Source organism: Rhamphochromis longiceps, linkage group LG14 (assembly GCF_057381845.1).
Source record: "Rhamphochromis longiceps isolate RC_006_pf linkage group LG14, R_longiceps_female_GT1.1, whole genome shotgun sequence".
In the NCBI taxonomy this organism is placed as follows: Eukaryota; Metazoa; Chordata; class Actinopteri; order Cichliformes; family Cichlidae; genus Rhamphochromis; species Rhamphochromis longiceps.
In genome coordinates, this window is record NC_140570.1 from 21,361,170 (window position 1) to 21,375,483 (window position 14,314).

The 14,314-nt window shown below is 40.4% G+C and overlaps 1 protein-coding gene across 1 annotated transcript in view; it reads right to left on the minus strand.

Annotated features, from left to right (window-relative positions):
* LOC146653991 (solute carrier organic anion transporter family member 1C1-like) overlaps positions 1–14,314 on the minus strand; it is a 48,393-nt gene that overhangs the window by 12,055 nt on the left and 22,024 nt on the right. Inside the window, exons 4-9 of the mRNA XM_085429178.1 lie at positions 9,602–9,734; positions 6,204–6,325; positions 5,976–6,122; positions 4,641–4,739; positions 2,280–2,528; positions 70–234 (exon numbers count right to left, since the gene is read on the minus strand). Coding sequence (XP_085285304.1) covers positions 70–234; positions 2,280–2,528; positions 4,641–4,739; positions 5,976–6,122; positions 6,204–6,325; positions 9,602–9,734 — 915 coding nt within the window. The remainder of the gene's footprint in view (positions 1–69; positions 235–2,279; positions 2,529–4,640; positions 4,740–5,975; positions 6,123–6,203; positions 6,326–9,601; positions 9,735–14,314) is intronic.

Genomic DNA, 14,314 nt, shown 5'->3' on the forward strand with positions numbered 1-14,314 from the left:
GATCATTTTCAAGTGTAACACACTAATAATTTATATAACGGCACAATGTTCATGAAACATGTACCATACCCATCAGAAAGTTGGCCTTTGAAGCTGATTGTCTGAAGTGCTGCTCAATGTATTTGGGCTTGTAAGTGACCATGCCGATGAGAGAGTTCAGCTGAATGATTGTCACGCACAGGTAGACCAGATAGACTGGGTGTGCCAGCAGCGTTCGCAGGGTTGGAATGAAGTCTGTGGAGTCAAAAATACAGATGAGTTAAAATTCATTTTAATTCAATTTTATTTATATAACACCAAATCACAACAATAGCCACCTCAAGGTGCTTTATTGTAAGGCAGGCACCCTTCAATAATACAGAGAAACCCTCAGCAATCACATGACCCCCTATGAGCAAGCAGTTGGTGACAGCAGGAAGGAAAAACTCCCTTTAAGCAGGAAGAAAGATCCTGCAGAACCAGGTTTAGGGAGGGGGGCAGTCATCTGCTGCGACTGTTTGGAGGTGAAGGTAGGAAGACAAAAATATGCAATACATACAGTATATGGCTAAAAGTATTTGGGTCGCACCTCTTTGAATTCAGGTGTTTTCTGTCCCATTACCACAGGTGTTTAAAATCAAATTCCTAGCTGAGCAGGATGTATTTAGAGCCTTTTTTGAAAGAACCAGTCTTTTTAAAGAGCTCGCTGGATTCAAACGTGGTACTGTTAACATCTCCAAACCTTCTCTGCCATTAACATCAGCACAAAATAAGCAATAACTCTCTAAGTCGTGACATAAAGCTGATTCAGTGTCTTGATGACGTAGTGGTGAGCTGCACTGTATAAATTCATTTAGTTTTCAAAGGGATAATAAAGCTGTGCAAGTGAAGTTTTGATAAGAGCCTCCACTTTTTTTATATTGTACAGAGTGTACATTGTCGGCATATTGATGTAATATGCCAAAAAACATAGCAATATGCAAAGGCAGTGATGCATCAGGTACACTATATCGCCTCAACTATTTTTTCATCTACCTTCATACACATATGAACTTAAGTGATTATTGTGTTTTGTGTGTGTGTGTGTGTGTGTGTGTGTGTGTGTGTGTGTGTGTGTGTGTGTGTGTGTGTGTGTGTGTGTGTGTGTGTGTGTGTGTTATGCTATGTGGTTATTATGATACTGGCCCACCCTTTGCAGTTATAACAGCTTCAACTCTTCTGAGAAGGCTGTCCACAAGGTAAGGTAGTGTTTATGGGAACTTTTGACCAATTTTCGCTGATATTGGACGAGAAGGCTTGGCTCGCAGTCTCCGCTCTAATTCATCCCAATGGCGTTCTGTCAAGTTGAGGTCAGGACTCTGTGCAGGCATATCTTTATGCACATGTGGAAGGGGCGATCCCCATACTGTGTCCACAAAGTTGGGAGCATGAAACTGTCCAAAATGTCTTGGTATTCTGAAGCATTAAGAGCTCCTTTCACTGGAACTAAAGGGGTAAGCCAAACTCCTGAAAAACACCATAATCCTCCTCCAACAAACTTTACACTTGCCACAATGCAGCCGGACAAATACTGTTCTCCTGGCAACCACCAAACCCAGACTTGTCCATTGTAAGGTGGAGAAGCATGATTTGTGCTTCCAGAGAACGTGTCTCCACTGCTCTACAGTCCAGTGGCAGCAAGCTCTAGACCACTGAATCCAACAACTTGCATTGCGCTTAGTTATGTAACCATGGCCATGCAAACCGATTACATGAAGCTCTCTATGCACTGTTCTTGATCTAAGCTGAAGGCCACATGAAGTTTGGAGGTCTGTAAAGATTCACTCTGACCTGAAATTCGGTGACCTCTGCGCAGTACATGCATCAGCATCCACTGACCCTATTCTGTGATTTTATATGGCGTGCCACTAAGTGGCTGAGTTGCTGTCATTCCCTGGTGGCATCTTATCACGGCAGCACACTGGAATTCACTGAGCTCCTGAGAGCGACCCATGCTTTCACAAATACTTGTAGAAGCAGTTTGCATGTCAAGGTTGGTTTTATACACTTGTGGCCATGGAAATAACTGGAACACCTGAATTCAGTGATTTGGACAGGTGAGTGAATACTTTTGGCAATATGATGTATAAGCAATTCTTCATCTAAAATGCGGCTTGTACTCACTTTAACACAAAGAAAATGTGTTATTACTGCAAGTTTGTGAAGTGTTAATCCCAAATACAATGTGCTCTGAGAAACATTGTTTTCCACATATGACATATATAAAAACATCACACCCAATAACCTATAGACTTCCTTACCTTTGGCCATCTCTATAAAGCTAGTGTGTTCATCTGCTGAGTACTTGTGCTTCAGAAGGGGAGAGCCTTTGATGAAACTCGTCTGCTCTGGTGTGCACTTCTCTGGGACCTCTGGCCTGGACACGGGTAGTGAGCGGGGCAGAAACCAGAATGGGATAGCAGAAAGAAGGGTGATAACCCCAGCTATGAGGTAACCCAGCCACCAGGCCCCCACCCAGCGGGAATCTGATGGGGTAATGGTGATGGTCTCTATGTTTTGGAAGAAGATGAAAGTTAAGTAATGCTTTCTGAAAACAAGGTACATGTATTATTCATTCTACTAGTTTTCTGATTTTCATCTATTCTAAGCACTCAGATTGTGTGTCCAGTCTGAAAATGACGTACTTTATGGTACTGATTGATATTTTTACTCAAGCTATTTTTTGTTGGGGTTTTTTTTGTTACTTTGTTATGAACATGTATTATGCAGCATAGGAAAACTATAGAAACTAATGTTATTTTTTTAGATTAAGAATAATAATAACAAAATCCAGTGCCGACGAACACGTGTTTACTCCTTTGTGTGTTTTTAATTGATCTGAAACTCTATATTTTTCTTCTCCTTTTTTTGTTAAAGGCTACTTTCCTTTTAGCTTTTTCCTGCTGTCCCCTTTTCTTTGTTCTGTTCTGTTCTGTCTCTTTCTCTCAGTCTTTCTTGCCGACCAGAGGGCTTTGTCCCTCTTCTTCCTCAGCTGGCCTCATTACCTAAGTGATGCTAATCCTGTACACCTGCTCTGTTTAGAATTGTGCACGCAACGAATGTGAGCCATTTTTTCCCGATAACATCAGGCCTCAGTTTTATGAATGAAAAACTCTTTTTCACAGCAGATATTTGAGCTCCAAAGGAAGTCAGGCAACAGGTGTTACAAATAACATTAACAATGGCCCTGTTGTATTTAAGTCTCAGTCTCTGTGCACAGTATCAGAGTTTAAGCGTATAAACAATGCATGTGCACAAAAAAGTGGTAATGCAATTTTAGACACTGCTGCTTTAGACATTGCTGCTTTTTCGAAAAATGGTACAGTAACAATGTGGATACTTTAGATCAGGTAAAAATAGAGTTTTATAGAGTGAGCTGCATGCAGGTGAAATGTAAAAAAAAGATTCAGTATAAACCAAGAAATGTAATCCCATGGCTTTTTTAAATTGGCAACTTTTCAGCAATCAGACTTCATTTATAATGCTAATGAGTAATGAGCTTTATAATTATTTAAATTAAGATTTCAGCACAAAATTCAAATTTAACCTTAGCTTTTTTTCCCCCACAGTCCTAAAATTAGCCTAATGTTTCTTTCAGTCTTGCAATTTGAGACCGATTATCTTTTTGACATTTAAAATCGAGCAATAATGCTGATTAGCCATTAGTCTCACAATGTAAGAAACCAACCAAGAGTCTGCTGACTCAGCCTCTGGGGGTGACTGGCAATATTTCTAGGGCCAGAAACTATCAAAAGATTTGCTGACATTTGCTGCTCGTTGTTTACAAACCCTTTTTTATCACTTGTTTGTTTTGAGGTATTAACATGTTAAATTACCTATTTTACACAGTGGGCTTTTTATTTGCATTGTTTGCCTGGATACAACCAAAGCAGCCAAAGTTTGCTCAAACATGTATTGGTCCATAGAACTGAAAGCTTCCAGTGCAGGAAATGTCATCCCTCTGCTACAGATTCTGCTCACTCATATGTAGATATATGTGTAGAAATATTATCACGTTCATCATTTAAAAATAAACATTATAAATCAGTAAAATAAATAGCCACAACCCCAATTGTCTGCAAAGCCAACTGTTCTGCAGTTGCACAAGTCAGTTTCAGTTGCAGATGTTTATCTGGGGGCATTTGTATATTCATTTAACTGTGGAAAAGCATATCAGGCTATGTATGATTACAATTTATTAAAACAGAAAACATTCTGTCTTTTTGTGTACACACAACCATGTCAGCATAGTTTTGTGGATCTGGCCTTAGGACCCTAAACCACAGTCAAATATGATTTATTTTAATGGGTACAAAACATTTTATCCACCTCTAGCTTTTTCCTAACGGTGATGGTGCTTATTATTATGATTTTATTTTAACATCTGACTGTTAGCTGGGGCTCACCCTTTAATGTTTATCAACTCTTATCAGCTATTGTGGCACCGTTGTTTTTTTTATGATATCAGCAACAATAATTAAACCAAAAGATGAATCGAGGGACTTTTAATATTCCACAGTCACTCAGATAATAATCAGAGTCATGGTGTTAATGGCAGCGATTTGTGTAGACAGTCTAGCCTCATAATAACAATTTAAAAAATGTGTTAGTATGAAACTCACCCATTTTTACAAATCCAATGTCCACATAGATTTTGGCACAAAGGGAGCCCAATAGATAACCAAACACAGGGCCAACCACTGAAATGGTCTGCACACAACCTAGGATGTGACAGTCATGCCAAAAGAGACACATGACATATAAAACAGTCAGATATCAGTAGATGAGTACATTGTGGTCATAAAAGGATAGACATAGTGTGCCAAGAAAATATCCCCCTCATCATTACACCACCACCCTGCTTTCATGTTGTTTACACCACATTCTGACTCTAACCTCTGCATGTTGCACTGGAAATCGAGACTCATTAGACCAGGCAGCTTTTTTCCAATCTTTTGTTGTCCAATTTTGGTAAGCCTGGGCAAACTGTAGCCTCAGTTTCCTGTTCTCAGCAAACAGAAGTGATAACCAGTGTGGTCCATCTCATTCAAGGTTTGACGCACTGTGCATTCAGAGGTGCTCATATGCAAAATTGCCCAGTGACATTGCATACCTTGACTGTAATGGGTGGTTATCAGAGTTACTGTTCCTTTCCTGAAAACAGTTTGGTCATTCTCTTCTGAACTCTTCTGCACATGGTTGTGCAGGAAAATCTCAGCAGACCAGCAGTTCAAAGTCACTTAAATCACCTTTTTTCTCCTTTAGAGAAAATCAGAACTTTCTGCTACCCTCACATTGTTCTGAGCTAATAATGTGTTCAAACAAAGGCTGTGTTAACTATTACATCTGAACTGTAGCTGAGCATTTATTGGCTAAATGATAGGAGCTGCCTCGTTTGTGTGTCTGTCTCTCTGTCCTCGAGCAAGTTTATGCAAAAACTACCAAGTTGAAACTTGTGGAAAGGTGAAGCACGGGCAAAAGAAGATCCTACCTAATTTCGGTGCAGAGGAGTATCATTTTCTGTAAATGTAGAAATAGAACACTGGCTTTGGCATTAGCCCTGGTAGCACATCCAATGCACATAACTTACCTTTGATGCAGTGCAGGTTTACAGTCTAGAACAAGTTTCATGTTCTCTACCTGCACAGACTGTTGCCCATGCCAAAAAGTTGGCACCAGAATTGAACCACAACATGTCTGAGCACATAGTTGCTACCTCTGACTTAGGAACTATGATAAAATGCTGCAGGAAAGTCATCAGTGATTTGCAGATAAAGCCCATAGATTATCTCCCCCATGACTTTCTTCCCACAGAAATAACCAAAACATCTGCTACATATCGTTCAGTTTTCAAATCTATCGCAATGTGGGATTCTCTCTGGTTGTGCATCTGCAGTATGTCAGTCAAAATAGGTAAGAGCAAATGTATCTCTACCACTAGGTGATGTTTTTCTTACCAACATAAAGTGCAGCATTCTCCTCAGTGGCAAAATCATCTATATACGAGATTCCCAGAGGCTGAACAGGTGTCTCTCCAATCCCGCGCAAAACATTTCCAAGGAGCACATAGATCCACATGGACAGGTTGGACTCGCCTTCACAACCTTGAGCAAAAGACAAGTACAATTAGACATATTTTTTATTTACACAAGTGTGTGTTTGTGTGTGTGTGTGTCAGCACAAACCTGAGGCTGGCACTTGAGGTAGTGTACCGTCTTCTGTCAGGTTTGCTAGTGAGTCTGGCCGACACGGAGAGGGGTTAAGAGTTGAGTTCACTACCCACCGCACTGATGTCTCAAACTCATAGCTGTTCACAAAATTCAAACAGTTCAGATCAGCGACAGAGACAAAAATACTCATTCAAACTAGTTATAGCTTCAACTTGTGCTGGGAGGGACGTTTGTACAGTTACATGTGACTATGTGCATTTGTGAAAGAAGAAAGGAAAGTGCTTAATGAAAAGGCAACATGCTGGTATAGGCTGACCCATGATGCTCTAAATAACAGATTAAGTACTAGTAATACAGGGAGTGCAGAATTATTAGGCAAATGAGTATTTTGTCCACATCATCCTCTTCATGCATGTTGTCTTACTCCAAGCTGTATAGGCTCGAAAGCCTACTACCAATTAAGCATATTAGGTGATGTGCATCTCTGTAATGAGAAGGGGTGTGGTCTAATGACATCAACACCCTATATCAGGTGTGCATAATTATTAGGCAACGTCCTTTCCTTTGGCAAAATGGGTCAAAAGAAGGACTTGACAGGCTCAGAAAAGTCAAAAATAGTGAGATATCTTGCAGAGGGATGCAGCAGTCTCAAAATTGCAAAGCTTCTGAAGCGTGATCATCGAACAATCAAGCGTTTCATTCAAAATAGTCAACAGGGTCGCAAGAAGCGTGTGGAAAAACCAAGGCGCCAAATAACTGCCCATGAACTGAGAAAAGTCAAGCGTGCAGCTGCCAAGATGCCACTTGCCACCAGTTTGGCCATATTTCAGAGCTGCAACATCACTGGAGTGCCCAAAAGCACAAGGTGTGCAATACTCAGAGACATGGCCAAGGTAAGAAAGGCTGAAAGACGACCACCACTGAACAAGACACACAAGCTGAAACGTCAAGACTGGGCCAAGAAATATCTCAAGACTGGTTTTTCTAAGGTTTTATGGACTGATGAAATGAGAGTGAGTCTCGATGGGCCAGATGGATGGGCCCGTGGCTGGATTGGTAAAAGGCAGAAAGCTCCAGTCCGACTCAGACGCCAGCAAGGTGGAGTTGGAGTACTGGTTTGGGCTGGTATCATCAAAGATGAGCTTGTGGGGCCTTTTCGGGTTGAGGTCAAGCTGAACTCCCAGTCCTACTGCCAGTTCTGGAAGACACCTTCTTCAAGCAGTGGTACAGGAAGAAGTCTGCATCCTTCAAGAAAAACATGATTTTCATGCAGGACAATGCTCCATCACACGCGTCCAAGTACTCCACAGCGTGGCTGGCAAGAAAGGGTATAAAAGAAGAAAAACTAATGACATGGCCACCTTGTTCACCTGATCTGAACCCCATTGAGAACCTGTGGTCCATCATCAAATGTGAGATTTACAAGGAGGGAAAACAGTACACCTCTCTGAACAGTGTCTGGGAGGCTGTGGTTGCTGCTGCACGCAATGTTGATGGTGAACAGATCAAAACACTGACAGAATCCATGGATGGCAGGCTTTTGAGTGTCCTTGCAAAGAAAGGTGGCTATATTGGTCGCTGATTTGTTTTTGTTTTGTTTTTGAATGTCAGAAATGTATATTTGTGAACGTGGAGATGTTATATTGGTTTCAATGGTAAAAATAAATAATTGAAATGGGTATATATTTGTTTTTTGTTAAGTTGCCTAATAATTATGCACAGTAATAGTCACCTGCACACACAGATATCCCCCTAAAATAGCTAAAACTAAAAACAAACTAAAAACTACTTCCAAAAACATTCAGCTTTGATATTAATGAGTTTTTTGGGTTCATTGAGAACATGGTTGTTGTTCAATAATAAAATTATTCCTCAAAAATACAACTTGCCTAATAATTCTGCACTCCCTATATAGCAAGCGCATACGCAGCTGTCCTCCGGATTTTCCACACACTCATCATGGGCATGGATGTGATGGGGTCTTTAATTATTTTTGAACTGTTCTTTTTCCACGGTGGAAATATTTGCAGCATATTTAATGATTTTAAAAAACAAGAACTTTATTTTGGATTTTCTCTAATCCACACAGAGTAAAAGTATACATATATGCTCAAATATATTCATACACTCCAATAATATTTGGTTAAATATCATTTGCACCTCATCCAGATATTTGTGGCAGCCGTCAACAAGCTCCTGGGATAATTCTAGCTGGATATTTGAGCACTCTTCTTGACTAGCAAGTTTATACTTGCTGGTTTTCTGGCATTTACCTGGTTTTTAAGCACAGTCCACACATTTTTAATAGGGTTGTGGTTTGTATCAACACCACTAGCAGCAAAACAGTCCCAGAGAATGATGTGACCACCACCATGCGTGAGAGCCAGTACAGTGTTCTTAGGTTTGAAAGCCTCATGTTTACTCTTCCAAGCATGCCTTGTGTCATAGTGGTCAAAAAGCTCAATCTTTGTCTCTTCAGCTCGTAACATTTTTCTCCAGAAGTCATTTGGCTTGTACATGTGAGCAGCTACAAATTCCAGTCAAACTTGGAGGTGTCAAACTTGGAGGTGTCAATTTTGAAGCGAGGCTTCTTCGTGGTCAGCACTCTCTCAGTCCACAGAGACGTAAAAAGCTTTTTCGCTGTGCACAGTGATGGTGTTCCATCAGTTTCCAGTTCATGGAAGGTTTGAGTCTTGGTGGTCACTGGGTTGTTCCTAAACATCATAAGCAATTTCCTCTTATTTAAGGGTGACGGTTTGGGTCTTCTTGTAGGCCTTGGTAAAGTGGTAATACACTGAATTACTTGTACTTGCATACAATTGTTTGACCTGATGATCTGGAATATGCAATTATTTTAGAAATGTCTCAAAGAGACCTTCCCAACTTGTATAAATCGAAAGTTCTCCCTCTTGGATCTTCACTGAGTTCCTTTGACATTCCCATTGTTTTGAGTTTTAGTCAGTCCAATGACTGTTGTCAAGAAAATCCTTTTTCTATGCTGGGAAAAAACAAACTGCCAGTCACAGTACACCATCATCACTAACGAGAAGTCAACAGGTATTGCCCTCATCAAGTTAAAAAACACTGCAGAACCTTCAGTATCCCTTATTAAAATATTTAAATTACCGTATTTATAATTTTGAGCCTGTGTGGATTAGACAAACTGCAAAATAAATTCAAACATGTACACTCATTTCTTATTAGAAATAAAAAACAGTTACAAAAATCATTAAAATTCCAAAATAACCATGACATTTATTTCCACAGTTACTAAAACTATCCCAAGTCATCACCTGACAAAAATGAATAACATTAATTGATTATTTGAGTCTTTCATACAATAATTAATATCTGCTATTAGGGTTATGGTTAAAGTCAAAGAGCAAACAGACCTGTTAGTTGGGATTACTCACCGACCAATGATGAAATGAGGCAGAGCTATGATGAAGGTGCCGATGGACATCAATACACAGCCCACTGCAATGATCTTTGGCCTGTGGAGTTTGGCTCCAAAGTAACTGACAAAAGCTATCACCAGTAAGTTGCCTGGAAAGTTTGAGCAAGAAATATCATTGATTTAGAGCAGAAAGCACAGACATGGGGGAAAAACCACATCATTGCCTCCATGCACTAGCTTGGGATTGTTTTTTTATGGGGTTTTTGATAGTGTTTGGTTCATATGTGGCTCTGCGTGCTGAGAATAAAATTAGCAAGGTCTTTTTTTTAACTTGCTTTCTGTACCTGTACAGATACAAATCATAAAGGAAAAGGCCGAGGCGATTATTTTCCATGCAGTAAAAGTAAAATATTTATCCTATACTATAGAGTCAGTAGATGTTATAATAGCATGCGTGACATTTAAATGAGTCAGAGTAAGGTGATGCATTAATTTTTCATGCGGAAATCCTAGTTGCTCAAGTGGCGTGAGATCTTACTTTGAGAGAAGAATTTACAGCACGCAGTAGCAAACATGACAGAAAAATTAAACAAGGCTCCCTGCTGCCACCTTTTTTTAGCGCATTCTGCCCACGATCAGTGACATGGAAACTCCATTTTAAATGGGGTGGTGTAGTGGTGAAGAAATCTCATCTTACATAGTATCCTACAATACTTATCACTTTTTGCAGTAGTGCCTTCTAAAGAAAATAACCACATGCCTCTCATAGCGCAGTCCTTATTATACTCGTAGATTCATCAATGGATTATGGGTATCTAAGTTTTATCTAGTAACAGATTTGTTTTCCCAAAACCTGTTAAAAGTGAGAGACAGAGGGATACAGAGGTGAGCTTGAAGCTAAACAAGTTTATAGAGGAATATATCAGCGCTGCCGGCTGCTCAACGCATGAAGATGACAAACTAAGAATGGTTCATGTAGCGTAGTATGTGTATGTACGTATAGTCAGTCACCTGAGCTCATCTTGCAGGCATGATCTCTCTGAAGATCAGCATCTATTACTATCACTCTCTGCTTCCCTTTTTTATTATTCTTTATTTCCTCCCCGACCCCCTCACACACCCCCTCTGTTGTCCTCTCTTGTTCCTTGCACTGTCCTTTTTCCCTTTTCTTTCCTCTTCACAGTGCCCTGCTCTGCCTCTATGTTACCCTGGCAACAGTCCTATAGAAAAAGCCTGTTGCCTAAGCCACATGAGACCAGCAGCTTTCACAGGAGATGGAGAGAATCAGGATACTCCGTATCGACTCCACCCAAGGTGCCATCACCATCTTCTCCTCCGGCAGACTACCAGGGTTCACACACATGTGCGACCCGCAATGCTGCAGATCATAGATGCTAATTATTCTTCATTACTATTGTCTCCCACTGTAACACAATGACTTTTATCTTCTGTAGCCTGTTTCTATAGCATGTTTCTTTGGGACTGAGTCTGCACTGCAAGCCATGTATAATTTATAACCTACAAGAGGCTTCAGATGAATGGATTAGACTTACGTATATAACTGCCCCAGAAATTGGTAAGTGGACCATTGGAGAACAACCTGATAACAGTATATACAGTGGTCATTGTATGCATGCTGTAACACTACTCGGACTGAATTTTGACTGAAAAATGTATTACAGATGATCCTATTATTACCATATGATTAAAATACAAAGAACTCATTTTTTTCTAACATCATATTTTCACATCCACACATTTCTTGCTCTTGAGGCTTGAAAGGGTGTTTACAACTTCTCAATAAATGTATTATGACCTCTTCAGCACACATTCTGATTTGTAAAATTCATTGAGTTTCTCTTTAAAAAGAGCGCCGTAAATGATCACTTCTGTTTTGGAAGTTCCTAAATGATGAGCCTGTGTGCTGATATACTGTTTCAAAGTACATCTGTGACTTTTCCTAGTAGTAACTCTGAGCTTGTAAAACAAGTAGGGTTGCCAACTCCCTGAAAAATAAATAAGGGACACCTCGTGGCCAGGGCCGGGCAACCCAGTTGTCTTCACCCTTCCCAGTGTGGTAGCTCTTTTTTTTGTGTGTGTGAAATTATTTTTTAACCATTTGACTTGAATTTGATTTAAGCAGATGCATATTCTTTGTGATATGACCATATGGGAAACAAATGATCATTTAGCCATTTATTTTTAGCTCAAAATGACAACATTAACACAGTAAAACAGGTCTCTTTCTTAAACAGAAGCCTGTCATGCTTAACTTTTGAGAATATAAGTAAATATTTCTTTAAAAGAACTTTGTCCTGCTTAACTTAAAATTATATAAATTAATAGAAAGCAATAGAATGAAAAATATTCTTGTAACAGTGCACATTTAGTGCATTTAGTACAATTGGCTTCAGTTGAGGTATTATTTCAGCTTTTCTAATGCTAATCAGCTGCTCCTGTTTGTAAACCCACTTGTTCCCATGATTACGCACCTTAACTCATCATCATTATTCATCTATGTATTACTTTTATGTATTAGTCATCTATTTGTTGTAATCATCCATCCTTGCAGTTGTTTATTACACAAAATAAATTATATTATCACACTTCTGGCCACATAGCGCTGATATTCACCGCACATGCCCATATTAACCTTAACCAGAGGGTTTAAACAACAAACCAGTGTTTACATACCATATCTGCTTCTGCCGTGGCCTGGTGGACAAAAAATTGGTTAAGGGTTCCCCGAGCTTTCACGCCCCTCATGTTCTTCTTGTGCCCACCATTAGAAGCATGCCTATGGAAAAAGTGCGCCGGCACACAGTGCAGTGCGCTTTATAGGTGTTATCGTGCACTTTCCCAGCCAGGTGTTTTCCTTTTCCCATTCCTCCCTGTACTTTTGCAGCCTTTTTTTTCTTTCTCTGAGCGAACAAACATTGCTGGTCTAATGCTGGGCTCACACTGTGCGATTTTTGGCCCATTTTGAGCCGATTTTTGAGTCGTGCGACCGATTTGGTGATCGGCCCGATTTTGGCCTTCATCGTGCATCGTGTAGTATACATGGGGTAACGAGAAGCGATTAACACCTCACGACCAGCTCCCGATCATCAATCGCTCGTGAGGGTGTCACCACAGCCGCTCACACTGCTCACGCGCAAACACGTAAACATCGGTGAAAAAGACGGCGCAGCACGGCTGTGCAGCGTGTGATCTGGACACAAGTGATGGAGGCACTTGTAGAACTTTGGAAAGCTCATCCGAGCCTTTTCGATGTGGCATCACAAAATTATCACGACCACAACAACCGTGAAAATAGTTGGATTTACATTGCTGCTCAATCACAGCTGCCTGATCATGTTTTTCATTAGCAATTTAGCAAAGTTGATGGTGGTGTGTCTGTGTGAGTGAAAGACAGAGAGAGCGAGCGACAGATTTTCTGTTATAACCTTCATGTTATGGAGGCACAGTGTGAGCACTCAGGTCGCATCAGAGCATCGGGCCGTATAGTGTGAGACCCTGCATCGTGACCTGCAAACTTCTAATCCCTGCGAGTCAATCGTGCAGTTTGAGCAAGAGCTGAATAACGTGACTGAAAAAAATCGCACAGTGTTTGCCCAGCTTTAGGTGTACTGTCATCCGAGACGTGCACCGCAGTGTCGGCGTTTGTTTCCCTGTTGGCCATGCTTGTTGTTGTGGTCATCTGTTGTCTTCCGGTATTTTCTCCGCAAGCGACCTTTCCTCGACCAATGAGATAATCTGAATTGTCATACTCGAATTGTCATAAGTGTGCTGTCAGCTCATTGGTCACAAAGCAGGAGAGGGGCTGGGAATTATGTTTTCAAACAAAGCGTTAATTCCATTAACATTTATAGACTACTTTTGATTCTCACTGTATTACGGGACAAAGTGCGTCCCTTATTAGCTCAATACGGGACGTGTACTTTTGTTTCTAAATACGGGACGATTCCGTTTTTTAAGGGACGGTTGGCAACCCTAAAAACAAGTCAAGCTAAAATTCAAATGGAAGAAATGTGATTTAAGTGACTGAACTTTGTCTTCCTCTCACCCCTGACTAGTCATGTTAGATAGCTACCCCTCCCTGAGCCTTCCAGAAGTTTCTTCCAGTAAAAAGGGAGGAAGCCCCCAGCAGCATAAGCCTATTACAGTGTAACTAAGGAAAGATTCAGGGTCCAGCCCTATCTATATCCTTTAACAAAAAGGAAAGTTTTGATCCTACTCTGGGAGAAATATGAGCTATCTTTCTAGTCCCTGCCAGTACTCTGATGTGACCTGACTCTCATGTCTTGTTAAATAGCATTTAGGAAATCAATTGAATGCATATGATTTATGTTGGAGTTCCATCCCAGCTGATTTTATATTGTGTGAAGGGTCAGTGTTTTTGTAGCCCATTAACAAGTGCACTAAACAAATATTGCATAACAACATCTTTCAAATTTTAGAATGTGGCTTTCCATAGCTTAAAAACAGCTAGGACCTCAGCTTATGTCCTTGCTCAACATTATGACTCATCATCTACGCACACAGACACACAAACACGCAAACACACCCCTCTGTCCTCTTCTGGGAACTCTGATGAATCTTTTATCTGAAGCTTGAATATCTTGATGACCCATTCATATTTTCGCCCCAAAGACAGAACGGGAGAAGCGAGGGGAGCCCATGACACAGAGGCTACAAATAGAACAACAAAATAACAGCAGTCACAGGC